The sequence below is a fragment of the Diabrotica virgifera genome, chromosome 7, assembly GCF_917563875.1.
Source record: "Diabrotica virgifera virgifera chromosome 7, PGI_DIABVI_V3a".
NCBI lineage: Eukaryota > Metazoa > Arthropoda > Insecta > Coleoptera > Chrysomelidae > Diabrotica > Diabrotica virgifera.
In genome coordinates, this window is record NC_065449.1 from 2,512,479 (window position 1) to 2,529,925 (window position 17,447).

The window sequence follows — 17,447 nt, forward strand, 5'->3', positions numbered from 1 at the left end:
GGAACCGTTGATTTTATAATTATGTATAGAACATTTTTTGTTTTAAATTTCATGTAGAACATTTTTGTATATAAAATTGTTTACGATAAAGCATAGTTTTAGAAATATTGACGAAAAACTAAAAAAAAACTACTAATCTACCGGCTTCTCTCCCATCTCCCTCCCAAACTGGACGCTCAAAACGGTGTAACTTTTTACTGAACAATATGTGGACCATATAGAACATTTTGGTGTTGGAGGAAAACTTTTACTTTGGTTGTTTGGGTTAGGCCTTTTTTTTGGACCAGTTATACTATACTACCTCCATAACTTTGGAACCATTCATTTTAGAAAGATTATGCATAGGGTCTTTTTTATTTCAAATTTATTGTAGAACAATTTTGTATAGAAGGTTGTTCATGCTAAACCGCATAGTTTTAGAAATATTGGCGGCGAAAAACTTATAAAACTACGATTTTACCGATTTCTCCCCCCCAAACCCGACGCTCAAAATGGTGTGACTTTTTTCTGGACATTGTGCGGACCATATAGAACAATTTGGTGTTGAAGGATAACTTTCACTTTGGATGTCTGGGTTATGCCATCTTTTGGATGAACTATACTATACTAATATAAATATCAAATCAGTACAAATTACTACATATTGCAGATGATGTCATTAGTAGGAGCAAGTCACAACTAACGGAAGCAATCATGAAAATTGATCCTGAAGCACGAAAAAGGTGGCTTAAAATAAGTAAAAAAAAAATCAAGTACATGACCATTCGAGAACACTTGGTATGAAAATAGTAAATATGTATTGCAATAGAAAACTATACCATGGAATGTATCACATATCTGGGCACAGAAATCAATCAAAAGAATTCTGTAAGACAATGGAGGAGAAGACACAAGAGAAGTGTGAATGAAAGGACATGACCAAACACAAGACCTATCCAGGGTTATGATACCAAAGGAAGGTAAAGAAGAAAGAAATTAAAGGCCAACTATAGGAAACAAATGAAGATTATCACTTCCTTAACGTTCATTAAGACCAACACAAGAAGTAAAAAAAGTATCTAGTCGGTTCATATAGAGAGCGTTTCACTACGAATTGTCCATACAGTAGCTGGAGAAAGCTTAGCAAAAAATACGAAGATTTAACCTAAAATACATAAATAAAATATTTGTCCTTATTGAGACACAGAGTACTTTATTATAAATATTCTAAAATTATTTTATCCCATTGTTTTAACACATTACAATATTTTTTGTTCAAACTTGACAAATAGTTTCACATGTTACAATAGTTTACACATTGGGACTGCGCAAGTTCGGAAAAGCGAGAACTGGTTTCATAGCTCAGCAACATTTTTAGCACTTTTAATTATATTGGCCAATTATATTAGTCCTGGTTACTGGATAATTGTCAAGGCGATAGCCCAAAAAAAGAATAAGAAGAAAAAGTAAGATTGAGGTTATATTATTAAAAGGTAAACATTGCAAGTATGTAGTAAATAAAATTATTAATAAAATGCAAAACACAATTAATTAAATTCACTTTAATAATTGCATATTACATCAATATTGTGGAGTAACATATAATTTTTAAAATATATAATACATCATTTGCGAAATTCCATTTTATACTTCAATTTGACAATATGAATTATTCAAGCAATATTTAAGAAAGTTGCAAATTTTCTCCACAACTCGCGCACAATCGTTTCTCGTATCCCTTCCAAGTACTTGCACACAGCGAATAGGGATATATACAGTCGGAAAAATGAAAGAATACCCATGAACGATCATATCAATCACATATTTTGTATTTGCCGTTTTTTTATCTATAAATAACAAACGAGAGAGATAGATTATTAATTATTATCTTAATAATATGTGATTGATATGAACGTTCATGGGTATTCTTTCATTTTTCTGACTGTACCTCTTTCTCCCCCTCACAATCTACGTCAATGTCTTAATAATCGTTTCAGCATGTTTTTTTGCTTCTTTGTTACTTTTTACGTAAATATCAATCATTTTGTCTCAATGCGATGGAGTTAGTATTTTTCAAGTTATTTGTGTTTAAAGATTCAATAAAATTATATATCACCTTCTGGCAATGATACCGGGAAACTAAAAAAAAACGTGTTTTGAGAAAATCGAGTTGCAAGTTTTTGTCACTTTGCACAGCTATTGTATGCTTTGAGTTATATCCGTTTTTAACTAAAACTATGTTCTTTGTTTCAGTTGATAATAATAATAATAATCATACCATCATAGGATCAGGTTATACCAACCAGAAATTACCTGAAATATATCGACAAAGACCCTCAGGTTCAAAACGAAAGATGCCGATATGGATGTCAAGCCCAAGAAACCATCCAACATATTACAGGGGGCTGCCAGGCATTTGCTGCAACTGAATACAAGGAACGGCATGACGCAGTGGGAAAAATCCTTCATTAAAAGATAGCTAACAAGTTGGGACTTCTCCAAACGGACCATCTCCCATATTATCAATACGTTCCTGAGAGTATGCTTGAGGATGGCAACTACAAGCTATACTGGGACCGCAGTGTGCTCACAGACCAAACAGTGGCACATAACAGACCAGATCTCGTACTAGTTAATAAATTAAACAAGACAAACAACACTAATTGATGTGGCGATACCTAACAACAATAATCTACGTAGTAAATTTACTGAAAAGATCGCCAAGTATAGAGATCTGGAAATTCAAATACGGAGACAATGGAGAATGCAAAGTACCCAGACGATACCTATTGTTATATCTACTACTGGAGTCATTCCGAAGACCCTCCTCGAAAGCATAAAAAAGCTGGGTCTCAATGAACATCTTTATAAGACCATGCAGAAAGCTGTACTACTTGCGACGGCCAGAAGTGTACGAAAATTTTTGGGAGATACACCTGCATTCCAAGTCACCTAGGGCTCGATAACACGGAAAGAGTCCCACCAGAGCTCAATCCTTTTGATACCGTAGGTATCTGGGATGAGTCAATTTTCCCCTTAGAGGGAGTGTGAGCCGTATGGCTAAATCGGGATAATAATAATACTTTATTCATCCTTACAGATTATTTACATAATATAGGACATGTCAAAGTAAAGAATATAGACATTTAAAAAATAGAAAAGTTAAAGACTACCTATACAATATAAACGTACACATAAACATAGAAACAACATACTAAGACATAAATTCCGAGACACTATAAAAACATGACTCAATGAGATAAGTCTTCAATTTATTCTTAAATATTCTAACATCATCTGCCTCACTTTTTATTTTGGATGGGAGCTGATTAAAAAACCTTATGCCGCTATATTCAGGGCTTTTTCAAACATGGAAGTGTAATGTTTAGGAGCCCTAAAGAAATCTTTTTGTCTAGTACGATAATTGTGTACATCTGAATTTGATGTCAATGAATTAATATTAGCTTTTGTGTACAGAATACATCTGTATATAAAAATTGAGGGAACAGTAAGTATTTGGTATTTTCTAAAATGGTCTCTACACGTATGTCATTTTTTATGTCAACTTTTAAGACATTTGTTGCACTGCCCCATAGAACAATATTGTATGACAAATGTGAATAGATGATAGCGTAAGAAACATTAAGTATCTGTTCCGTTGTGAATAAGTATTTAAGTTGCAAAAGAGCATAGTATCCAGAATTAATTTTCCAACATACATGATTAATATGTGCCTCCCAGCTCATATTACTGTTAAGATGTAGTCCTAAAAACTTTGTAGTATCAGATAAAGTGATAAAATCGTTGTCGACTTTGATAGAGAAATTTTCCTTAATTGGAGTTTTTATATAAAATTGCATACATACTGTTTTACTCGAATTTACTACTAAGGAGTTTTTTTCGCACCAAGACGTAAACTCAAAAGATATCAAAGATTGTTTTTCAGTTCGTTTTGGCAATCTTTTGGTACAACTCGAGTTAATAATTAGCAATTAATTGAATTTTGAATTGTCCCAGTAGTGTTGGAAGAATTCCATTATTATGAATATTTTTTTGATCATTGTGGCATACACACTGAGACAATTCAAAAGGTTCACGATGGATTTGACCGTTAGCCCACTACTCACGCCGCATTTACCTCCTACCACTCTGAATGTAACAGTGGACCTTGTGCCCGCACTCGGAGAATATTGCACTTAAAAATGTCCCAGTCATCGCTGATTATAGAGCTTAAAATCCTCTATATGTTGGTGTAGACATCTCAAAAACGACCAATTTTGAGTTGTTCCGGTATCATTGCCGAAAGGTGATATGTATGTTTAAAATATGTACATAATCTTATTGAATCTATTACAAAATTATATTTACATAAAGAGTAACGAAGAATAAAAAAAAACATGTTGAAATGATTATTACGACAGTGGCGTAGATTGCGAGGGGGCAAAGGGGGAGAAAAGGAAGTATATATCCCTACAGCACATCTCTAGTAATAGTAGAAAACTATCTTTTAAGACTAGTTAAAGTATCCTAACATCTGTAAACTGTTTATCCAGTTTGAACAAAGGATATTGGAAGGTGTTAAAACAATGGGCTAAAATTATTTTAGAACATTTGTAATAAAACACTCTGTATCTCGGTAAGGAGGAATAGTTTATTTAAATGTTTTAAGACAAATCTTAGTACTTTTTGCTGAAGTTTCTCCAGTTACTATAAGGACAATTCTTAATTAAACAGCCTGTATACTGAAAAATAAATAAGAGCTATAAAGTAGAAAAGATATAAATTAGTAAATGTAAAAATATAGTAGTTAATAAATAACATGGCCGCTATAATTTAAAAAGAAATGTAATAAACAAACTTAATGATCTTTTTAATCATTCTTGTTTTCTGATTACCTTTTTCTACTTGTAAAACTTTACTCTCTTCCAGACGCTTTTGCAGTAAAGATTTGTTCTCAGAGAGCAAAACAGTTTCCGTAGTCATTTTTGAGACCTAAAAAATATTCATGTATGTAGAAATTTTAACAAAAAAGAAATAACTTTTTTTTTAATAGAAGCCGCCCGTTATAATGGGAAGCTCGAGCGGGGATTTTTGCAGTTACTCGAGCGCGTCAGTAAATCACATGGGGAGAAACCTTGTACCCTGTAAATGTACCCCTACCATATATGGACTCTTAATACAGGGGAGTTCTTTAAGGAAATCAGAAAATAAAATCTACTCTTAGAAAAACGAAATTGTCAGATTAAGATAAAGTAAGTTAAGTACAGTATAGAAGAACATTGTTAAGCAGGCCAAGACTCACAAAAGAGTTGTAGCGCCATTAGAAGAGAAGAAGTTAAGTACACGCAGAACAGTGTATACAGAGTGGGCCAAACAAAAGAGTCTACCTCAATAACTGGCTGTATGTATTTATTAGATTTTAAGGAAATAAAAAAGCAGGTCAATATTTGATCTAAGGGGGACACATTTTTATGGTACATATATCTGTCATTTGTCAACCCCCCCCCCTCCCTTCCACTTCCACTTATTTTTAAATAGGGAATAGGGGTCGTGTGCTAGCTCATTTGAAAGGTAATTCAATTCTCTATTCAGTAATATTAACATTGACAATCATTTACACAGGGTGTCCAAAAAAAATTATTTTAAATTAAATTAATTGACAAAAAAAGAAGAATGTATGTAATTTATTTAACTCAGAATACATTCTACTGCGGACAGAAAACAAAAAAAAAAGGTTTATTTAATAAATAAACATTGTTTGTTGCTTAAATTTAATATTCAACTTACCAAGAGGCAGATGGGTGGCAGCTTGAACATTGAAATTAAGCGAAAAGCAATGTCTATTTATCAAAAAACATTTTTTTCTGTTTTGTGACAGCAGTAGAATGTATTTCGAATTAAATAAATTACATACATTCTTCTTTTTGTGTCAATTAATTTAATTAAGATATTTTTTTCTTGGACACCCTATATAAATAATTATGTTAAATCTAATAAATACTGCCAAATATCGAGGTGGACTCTTTTGTTTGGCCCACTCTGTATTTCAAAAATCGGACAAAAGTCAAAAATCGGAGTCATAAAGTTTCACAAAAATAAAGCAAATATTTCGCAAAATGAACGGATCGACAAACTGAAAAATATGTTTTCAATATTTTTCAAAAATCTATCCAATGATATGAAACCACACCGAGAGGGGGTTTTCTACCCTTCTTTCACCTGGTATAAGCTAAAAAGAGAATTTTGAGTAAACTTTTACCCAAAAGGGTAAATAACAAAGAAAAACTGTAACATCACAAAAAAAATAACAGAATCCATCAAAAAGAAAATCAACTATGAAAATGGGCATAAACTTGTGGTGCAAAACTTCCGTGGTTAACTTTTATTTTACTTACATTTATAATTTCACTTTTTTGGGCTACATGATGCCTTTCAACACCTTCAGCTTCTTTTTGAATGTTCTGGCCCGTATCCTGAGATGGAACTTCATCAACATCATTTTCATCCAGATAAAAATCATTATCAATAACGACATCACCACCATCATTATCAATAACGTCGTCACCACCATCATTATCATTAACTGGAGAAACAGGTTTACCTAAAACAATTAGTTTTATAAGATATTTACAATTTACAAATCCTCAAGGAAAAAAGTTTTCCTGTAGTTGGCTGTATACCATATATCACAAAAAAATTGAAGTAAAATCCTTAATAAAAGGTATACACTGCTAGTCAAAAGTCTGTACCCCCGTCGTATCTTTTGAACGGTTATACCTATAATAGTGAAATTTGGAGGGAGGAAATAAACGGAGGTAAACTTTCTTAACTAGTCATAACAGGTGACGTAATAGTGACAGATGACGTTACACAGCCACAAGGTGTCGACAAAATCTAATTTGGCGTTTACAATGTTGTTCCAGCATAGCATGCTTACTTTTATAATTTGTTACTACAAAATTTTTTACCAAGCTAACATTTGAAAGATAACAGATCTGTAAAGATATAATAAATCGTAGGGTAAATGCAATGACAGTAACCAGTTGGCACAGCTCTCATCAATCAGATACCACTTAACAGAAAGATGTTGTTTTCTTTTACAAGTGTTAGTTTTAATAAACAATGAAGTCAATACTCGTAGTTTTATTTATTTTTTTATTAACAGTAGAATTTTTACAATTCAATTTCAAATATAAATATACTTGAAGATATCCTAAACTATGGTCTATCTATCTATTTAATCAGCCCTAAACATCCATCCTTGGATATAGGCCTCCTCAATTTGCATCCATTTTGACCCAGTGCGTGTCTTCAGGTCATGTGACCATCGCATCTGTGGCCTTCCCCTTTTTCGTTTGTGGTTCCACGGTCTTCAATGTATCATCATATTAATCCATCTTTCATCCTTCTGCCGTAGGGTGAGTCCAGCGAACTTCTATTTAAGCTTTGCTACTTGGGTTGAGACACTTTTGTTTTGTTACGGATCCATTCGTTTCTTTTCCTGTCTGATAGTTTAATGTTCAGCATTTGTCTTTCCATGGTACTACTACATAATTACTTCTACAATAATAAGATAAGTAAACAATAACAACATAGGTATAAATAAATATTCATAAAAATGAATACATACACTGAAATCAAAAATAGAGAATCTATAAATCATTTATTTTATTTATTTCAACACTAGAACCATTTAATAATAAGATACCAAAAATACTAAAACGCAAAGATTATGTACAATAAACATCAAAACAACATCGAAAGAAAGACAATTAAACAATAAAATTTGTATTTACATTAAAACAGTATATCAAATCAAAAAAGGTAAAAAATATATCCCATTATTATATGCCCAAGTTGTTTCTTTGAAAATATTAATGTTTGGACAGAATAGATCCATTAGCAGGTCATTGCAAAAGTTGAGCATTCTCGACAAGGGAAAATAACAAGCATAATGATAGCTTAGTGTGAAAACCTTGTATCTCATTTCACAGAAAATTTTACAGGAAAGACTTTAAACTTAATTTCTGCATTCTATATGTATGTGATGCTGACATCGATAAACAGCCCTATGAAAAGGAATTAAAAAAGTGTAGTGTGTCGAGTTCTATGTACCTATTGTGTACATAATACTATAGTTGATTTTTTAACCAAGAGGAGTAAACTAAAAAGACAGATTCACACCCAAGAAAGTTACTAGAAAAGTCACCAAATTCATCTTATTTTTTAGTTGATCATATCAGCTTTCGATGATAATCCATACATATTATACTATACTAACACATCGCTAAAGAGTTCTAAAAACAACTGTTTTATATAAAAGTAGACTAAAAATCTAAAAATTAAAGGAATGGGTAATTCAGAAAACACAAAGAATCGCTGATATACTTAATCAACCTATAAAATGACAGAAGTGCCAAAATTTCATAAATGTCAAAATTTAATAACAGTGGAGTAAACTTGCCTGCGGTTGGACCAATTAGAAACAAGCATTACGGCGCAGTAAATTTGAATCACTCCTCTTGGTTAAAAAACAAACAATAAGTACACATTGTCTAAAACAAGGGACAATTAATAGCGTTAAGAATTTTAAACAGAAATAACATATCAGCTCTCAACCTGCCGTTCTTCAGTGTAGCGATGTTAAATTGAGGCATTATTACAGAATAATCTATGAAGAAACTTTCAGTGTTATTATACAGTATACTCTCTCTATAACGAGCCCAGGTATTACAAGGTTTTGCTTATAAAGAGGTACATTAGGTGTCCTATGAAATTGCTATTGAACTATAACCCCTCTATGAGCAAAAATAAGATCAAAGAATATGTTTCTTCTTGCAAATTATTTTTAAAATTCGACATTACAAAAAATATTCAAATTCATAAATGTAAAAACCATAATATGGTCAGTTGCTAAAATTTTGACAAAATTGGCCAACTTACTAACTATTAAGTAATTATTAACTATTTAGTAATTGAACGCTATGCTGGAACAACATTGTAAACGTCAAATCAGATTTTGTCGACACATTTAGGGCCGGTTGTTCGAATGCTAATCAAAAATGATCATTATCAAATATTTAATTACTGTCACCAACTGTCAATGTCAACTTTGTTTGGGTTGCTGAAAACAACTTATGGATTACAATTATGAAATTAGTTAATCAATTATGTTAATAATTGTTATGTTAATTGATTAACTAATCTCATAATTATAATTATGTTTTCAGCAACTCAATAAAAGTTGACATTGACAGTAATTAAATATTTGATAGTGATCATTGTTGATTAGCGTTCGAACAACCGGCCCTTAGGAAAACACATTATAATTCATCATATTTAAAAGAGGAATCTTTATGAGCTATTATAGACCAAAGGATGTATCAAGTAAAGTCTCATAATATTCACCACAGTCAGCAGTACATTATTTTGCTCATACAGTACGTTTTTCTATGGAGCACCCACATTTGAAACTATTGGCGGTTACAACATTGTTCCAGCATAGCATTAAATTATTTTTTTGCCAATTTTACCAAATTGTCAAAATTACATACTAAAAGCACTAGCCAGTTGTGTCCGAGTTTAGCGAAGGGACTATACATACATAACCAAACATATCCTGCAACAGAAGTTACGTCAACGTCATAGGTCTGTTGGTGTCTGTGTCTGTTGCCCAATGGTATGCCAGCAATTGTAGGTATTGCATTTTCTCGCAAACGAATGGGCTGAGCTAAAGAAGTTCGATCTATATGCCTCTCAGCAAAATGTTTGGTACATAATTTGCTACCTTTTGATGGTTCCCAGTTCTCCCTCTCTCTATTTACAAACTGTACCCAGGCCTTTCTCAGTTGAACATCTTTAGGAAAACTACAACCATATAAACAAAGTTTAAATTCCGCCCTGTACATTACACTTACATACTAACCTATGAAAAGTTATTCCTATTTTTTTCCATCGAGCGTTGTGCGAACAAGAATGCAGTGCACAACTAACCATGCTACTGTCACTGTCACTTTCAAATAAAAGCACAAAAATTAAGTTTAAAATATTTATAAAACAAAATTTAAACAAACAGGACGATTTATAAAAACACCAAAACAACAATATGACAAATGACAATATCCAATATGGCGAAACTAAAGATGGCGACTTGGTGCCGTACCAGTTACTTTGGAACAGGTATTTTATTCGGTATATTGGAACGGATCCATAAGACCAATATTATTTTTTACATACAAGTAAAAAACTTAGGTTTGTAGAGGTATAAAATTTATTAAAAACTTTGAAAAAGTATTCCTAGTGGATTATAGAAAAACATCGGAACGTTTTCGATCTAGTCAGATCATCTTCAGTGACATTCTGTAATTCCAAGTGGGTTATAGAAAAACATCGGAACGTTTTCGATCTAGTCAGATCATCTTCAGTGACATTCTGTATTCTGTGTACTAAATGAAACTAGCCCACTCCCACTAGTTGATATAGCAGATATACAGTGATGAGTGTACTAATAACCGGCAAAAATAACCCAAATGATGGAAAACATAATATAATTTGAAATGAAAAGATAGAACTAGTAGAGGTGGAAATTATCGATATAAACGTATAAATTAACATTATACACAGTTTCCCACCTTTAGACATCTGTGACAAATCAAATCCTACTTATCAAATAGATATTTCTCTGTAAAATTCAAAGACCAACAATCCATCATTTGTCATATTAACTCCGGAGTTCCGCAGGGTAGTGTTCTCGGGCCGCTGCTTTTCTCACTCTACACAGCTGATATACCAAAGTCTCATAATACTACGATCGCTTCCTTTGCTGATGACGTAGCAATACTAGCTGTAAATGAAGATCCCATATAAGCCTCACAAGACCTGCAACACCAGCTGGACATACTCAGTGAATGGTACACAAAATGGCAAACAAAAGTAAACAAAACAAAATCGTCTCAAATAACGTTTACCAACTGCCACAACACACAAACCCACCTGTAAGAACGGAAAATTTACGAATACCAACAGTAACAGATGCTAAATACCTTGGCATTCATCTTGACCAACGTCTCACTTAGAAGAAACATATTATTATCCAGACCAAAAGAAGACAGCTAGACTTGAAATTCCAGCAAATGTATTGGCTCCTTGGACGCAGATCAAAACTCAATATCCAAAATAACATTCTTCTGTACAAAGCTACACTCAGAGAACCTATTTGGTACTATGGACTATGCCTATGGGGCTGTGCAAAGTCAACATCACTGAATATCATCCAAATAGTTCACTCTAAAGTTCTAAAATCAATAGTGGATGCACCATGGTACGTAAGTAATCAAACACTTCATGAAGACTTAAATATACCTTTCATCAGAGAAGATATCCATTGAGCCACAGAGTCACAAAATGAGCGTACCATTCACCATGAAAATTAGTTAGTAAGGGAATCATTCCACAATGGCCCTGCCACAAGGAGACTAGCTAGAACCTGGCCTCAAGACCTATTTTAAAACTTAAAAACATAAATAGAATAAGGTGAGACATCATTGAAAGTCTCTCGTCTCTCGTTCATGACCAAAAACATAGAACACATTTATTTATTTTATTTATTAATTAACGGGATAAACCCAATACATACAAAATACAATAAAGCAGAGCTTTCGTCCTAATCAGTGCTGTTTTTGTGACGGTACGCGCCGGTACGCCGTACCGGTACCTTTTGGGACAAAAAATAAGAAAAAACAACAAAATCATAGACAAATTCCTGAATTGTTTCCTTGCTCCCAAATAGCTTTAAAACGATCTTATAGATGATAAATTTAAAAATTTTTCCCGGGTACGGAGCCTTTTATGAACACTCCCCAGACCCCCCGGAACATTGCGTACCGGAACCTATATTGTTACAAAAACAGCACTGGTCCTAATAATGAATATATAAAATTTAGATACATGTAAAACTACAACTAAGTATAAAACACAAACATAAAAAATAAAAGAATATAAAATATTGTTAAATGATGAAAACAACTGAATCCATTATAACAGTTAAATCTAATTAATTTTTTGAATTCAAAATTCAAGACGCCCGAGTTCTTGCTTAATAGAGGAAACTGAAGAACCAAACAGATCTATTAGATGACTAAACTTGTTTCCATATAGGGTCAATCTACTAATTGGTGCATATTGACCATAATTTGTAGCATGCCGTTGTTCCTTGAATATTTGTGGATTTCGTGTCAGTCTAGCAGGTATATTAAAGTATACAAGACTTAACAATTCTTCGGAGTTAATGACCCCAGAGATAATTTTGCAAAGATAACAAATATCCAACATGACTCTTCTGCGTTCAAGAGTTTGTAAATTTAGTCTCATTAATATATTGATATATTAATATATATATATAGATATTTAATGCTCTTGAAATGATGTGGAAAGTAAATAAACATAATTATACAGTGATGAGCGCGCTAATAACTGGCAAAATAATGCAAAAGATGGAAAACATAATACATTGCGAAACAAAAAGAGATGAAACTAGTGGAGGTGGAAATTATCGTTAAATAATATATAAATTAACATTATATTACATAGTTTCTCACCTTAGACGTCTGTAACAGGAGTATTTTATAAAATTCTCCTGTCACAGTGACAGTAGTCATATTCCTGATACGTTTAAAGGTGGGAAACTATGTAATGTAATTTTCATAGTTAGATACTCAAGCCAGATATCTTGAAAAAGACCAATAAACATGAAAAATGAGTAACATTTATGATATTTTAATCAATCAACTTTATCATGGCCTGCAATATTTTTTTCTAAATATACCTATATATAAAAGTTAAAACTGAGTTAACTTGTTTCATTATGGACAATACGATCGTCAAATGGAAATGCTGTAGCTTAGCTTCCACTGAACCAAGCGAAATTCTGAACAGAGCGCGTGGGGTGTGTCCACTGATCGGCATTCTGAATGACTCATTGGCACGCATTGCAAAAGTTGCCTCTCAAAGCAACCCTTCAGCATTCCCGCTGATGCGATCCGTACGATTCGGATCAGTGGACGCAGGTATATAAGTTTTTGTACAAGGCAAAGTAAAATGCGTTGCATACGATGCGGGTCTGTGGACGCTTGCCTTAACGAGGAAAAATAAGATCAAAGAATATGTTTCTTTACCTGTTTTTGGCACAGTGATGGCTATAAATGAATACCCCAACTAAAATATGTGTGCTTTTCGAGGCCAGTGATGTAAAAAACTCTACCACCTGTCAACTTCGTCTTGTTTATCCACCTACACAAAAGGGCCAGTCAGACAATAGTTAGTCACTTATATTGCTCGGAACGGCTTCACTATAGGAAGTTGATGTTTTAGAAAACTACATAATTCATATTATTATGCTATTAGTATAGTATAGTTGATCCAAAAGATGGCATAACCCAGACATCTAAAGTGAAAGTTATGCTTCAACATCAAATTGTTCTATATGGTCTACACAATGTCCAGAAAAAAGTCACACCATTTTGAGCGTCAGGTGGGGGGGGGGGGGAGGGGGGAGAAATCGGTAAATTCGTAGTGGAAACTCCACCACCTGTCAACTTCTTCCTGTTTATCCAGATACTCAAAAGGGCCATTCAGACAATACTTAGCATCTTATATTGCTTAGAACGTCTTCACTGTAGGAAGCTGATGTTTTAGAAAACTACATAATTCATATGCTATGTACAATATTATTGTTGTCTGATATAAAGAGATCTGTTAATAACGAAGTAATTAGTCTACCATTTCAGTTCTCGTTATAGAGGGAGTCTACTGTATTAATATGAGCTTTAAAAGCTCAAGATCTTAGAAACTGCCGCTGAACGCACTCCAATCCATCAATGTAGACTTGATGAAATGGGGCAAACAATAGAGTAGTGAGAGGACAGGTTCTATTTAGCTGCAACAAGTTGCAGGAACTTTTCTGTGCAATTTTCGTATGACCCGATGCAATTTCTGTTGCTGCAAGAAATTGTGCAATTGAATCGATTATTGGAAAGGGAGTAAAAGCGCTATTTTCTACTTTTCGTGTTACGAGTAAAAAAATCCTCTCTTTCTTTATCTGTGTCATTTAACGTTGAACGAAAGCAAACACTGATGCACTGCATGAATATAGTTAATGCTATGAAACTGCATTTAACACCCAATTACATGCATATAGAAAGAGAGAAGGATTTTATACTATAACTCACAAAAGTTGAAAATGGTCCTTACCCCCTTCAACAAGTAACAATTCAATTACATGCATCGTGTAAAGTGGTTATAACAAAACTTTGCTATAATCAGACAAAGGGAGCTCTCTTACCTGATGATGGCAAAAACAAACTTGGAATGACCCTTCGTTTAATACCTTAAACTCCATTCCGAAATTAGTTTTTGCAAAATATTTTTAAAATTCGACATTACAAAAAATATTCAAATTCATAGATGTAAAAACCATAATATGGTCAGTTGTTAAACTCGGACACAACTGGCTAGTGATTTTAATAGACTTTTTTTTGTCTTTCGCCAATTTTGATAAAATTGGCCAAATTACTAACTATTAAGTAATTATTAACTATTTAGTAATTGAATGCTATGCTGGAACAACGTTGTAAATGTCAAATCAGATTTTGTCGACACATTAAGGAAAACACGTTATAATTGATCATATTTAAGAGGAATGTTTATGAGCATAATATTATAGACTAAAGGATGCATAAAGTAAAGTCTCATAATATTCACCACAGTCAGCAGTACATTATTTTGCTCATACAGTACGTTTTTCAATAGAGCACCCACATTTGAAACTATTGGCGGTTACAACGTTGTTCCAGCATAGCATTCAATTATTTTTTTTGCCAATTTTACCAAATTGTCAAAGGTACATACTAAAAGCACTAGCCAGTTTGTGTCTGAGTTTAGGGAAGTGACTATACATACATAACCAAACATATCCTGCAACAGAAGTTATGTCAATGTCATAGGTCTGTTGGTGTCTGTGTCTGTTCAGTCTGTTGCCCAATGGTATGCCAGCAATTGTAGGTATTGCATTTTCTCGCAAGCGAATGGGCTGTGCTAAAGAAGTTCGATCTATATCCTTCTCAGCAAAATGTTTGGTACATAATTTGCTACATTTTGATGGTTCCCAGTTCTCTCTCTCTTTATTTACAAACTGTATCCAGGCCTTTCTAAGTTGAACATCTTTAGGAAAACTACAATCATATAAACAAAGTTTATATTCCGCCCTGTACATTACACTTACATACTAACCTATGAAAAGTTGTTCCTATTTTTTTCCTTAGAAAGTGATTCGAACAAGAACGCAGTGCACAACCAACCATGCTACTGTCACTTTCAAATAAAAGCACAAAAATTAAGTTTAAAATATTTATAAAACAAAATTTAAACAAACAGGAGAACGATTTATACCAAAACAACAATATGACAATGACATGGCGAAACTAGAGATGGCGACCTGGTGCCGTACCAGTTACTGTGGAACGGGTATTTTATTTTTGGACTAGTGGAACGGGTCCATAACACCAATATTATTTTTTACATAGAAGCAAAAAACTTCGGTTCGTATAATGGTATAAAATTTATTAAAAACTTTAAAAAAGTCATCCAAGTGGATTATAGAAAAACATCAGAACGTTTTTGATCTAGTCAGAACGTTTTCGATCTAGTCAGAACATTTTCAGTGACATTCTGTGTACTAAATGAAACTAGCCCACTAGTTGATATACAGTGCTATCTACTTTGACTTGTCTCATACATGTACTTTGTACAATGTCGCATGTGATGAATAAATTTGACTTGACTTGACAGTGATGAGCGTACTAATAACCGGCAAAATAACGCAAATGATGGAAAACATAATACAATCTGAAATGAAGAGATAAAACTAGTAGAGGTGAAAATTATCGATATAAACGTATAAATTAACATTACATTATATAGTTTCCCACCTTTAAACATCTGTGACAGAAGTATTTTATAAAATTCTCCTGTCACAGTGACAGTTGACAGTACATATTCATACTTCTCTGATACGTTTCAAGGTGGGAAACTACTTAAATGTAATGTTAATTTATACGTTTATATCGATAATTTCCACATCTAGTAGTTTCATCTCTTTTTACTTCACAAGGTATTACGTTTTCCATCTTTTGCGTTATTTTGCCGGTTATTAGCACGCTATCACTGTATAGTCTTTAAACTTACATAGTTATTGATTACCATACTTTTGTAATGGACAGCCAAGTCTGACATCACAAAATTGGGAGGAGCCTATATTGGTTCCAAACAAACCCGTTTGCAAGGTTAAATGGACAGCCTAAGTCTGACGTCACAAATGTCACAAAATTGGGAGGAGCTTATATTGGCTCCAAACAATTTTGTTTGTAATGTTAAATGGTCATAAGTAATTTTTCATTTATGTGCTTTGTGTGGCAAAATAAGACTTCATTTAGGTATTTAGTTAAAGAAACGTGTTAATTAAGAGATTTTTATTCGTTTTTGCTCAGGTGGTTTTTATTCCTTTAGTGATTGAAAATAAACATAACCTCAAAACTGTTTACGTTCTAATCATTGCATTAAATTAACTCACCTGGGCAAAAACGAATAAAAATCTCTTAATTGGCACGTTTCTTTAACTAAATACCTAAATGAAAAGTCTTATTTTGTCACACAAACCACGTAAACAATAAATTAAAAATTCCTTATGAGTGTTTAACATTATAAACAAAATTGTTTGGAGCCAAATATAAGCTCCTCCCAATTTTGTGACGTCAAGACTTAGGATGTCCATTGTCATAAGGAATTTTTCATTTATGTGCTTTGTGTGGCAAAATAAGACCTCATTTAGGCATTTCGTCAAAGAAACGTGTCAATTAGATTTTTATTCGTTTTTGCTCGGGTGGTTTTTATCTCTTAGTGGTTGAAAATAAACATAACCTCAAAACTGTTTACGTTCTTATCATTGCATTAAATTAACTCACCTGGGCAAAAACGAATAAAAATCTCTTAACTGGCACGCTTCTTTAACTAAATACCCAAGTGAAAAGTCTTATTTTGTCACACAAAGCACGTAAACAATAAATGAAAAATTCCTTATGAGTGTTTAACATTACAAACAAAATTGTTTGGAGCCAATTATAAGCTCCTCCCAATTTTGTGACGTCAAGACTTAGGATGTGTATACTACACAATGTCAATGTTAAGGTAGTAGTACACTTTAGAAGACCAATTATTAATATTCGCTATTTTTTAATAGATAATAGCACCCATTACTGTACCCGTGAGTAATAGTTCATTACTCACGGGCTGAAGTTTCTCACGGGTCATTACTCACGGGCTGAAGATAGATTCAAGTGCACTTTTAATATTATTCATATATAAACTGCAAATAAAAGAACTTTTTCTACGACCGTTTAATAACATGCTCATTACGC

At 33.0% G+C, this 17,447-nt stretch overlaps 1 protein-coding gene across 12 annotated transcripts in view; it reads right to left on the reverse strand.

Moving 5' to 3' along the window:
- LOC126888366 (uncharacterized) overlaps nucleotides 1-17,447 on the reverse strand; it is a 135,652-nt gene that overhangs the window by 13,910 nt on the left and 104,295 nt on the right. For 10 of the 12 annotated variants that reach the window (XM_050656558.1, XM_050656564.1, XM_050656563.1 and 7 more), the window contains 2 exons: nucleotides 6,375-6,580; nucleotides 4,875-4,971 (listed from right to left, as the gene is read on the reverse strand). In XM_050656558.1, the coding sequence (XP_050512515.1) occupies nucleotides 4,875-4,971; nucleotides 6,375-6,580 (303 nt within the window). Of the gene's footprint in view, nucleotides 1-4,874; nucleotides 4,972-6,374; nucleotides 6,581-9,583; nucleotides 9,847-9,904; nucleotides 10,073-14,934; nucleotides 15,207-15,264; nucleotides 15,432-17,447 lie in introns of those variants that run through there. The other 2 variants (XM_050656556.1, XM_050656557.1) reach the window with 2 other exon arrangements.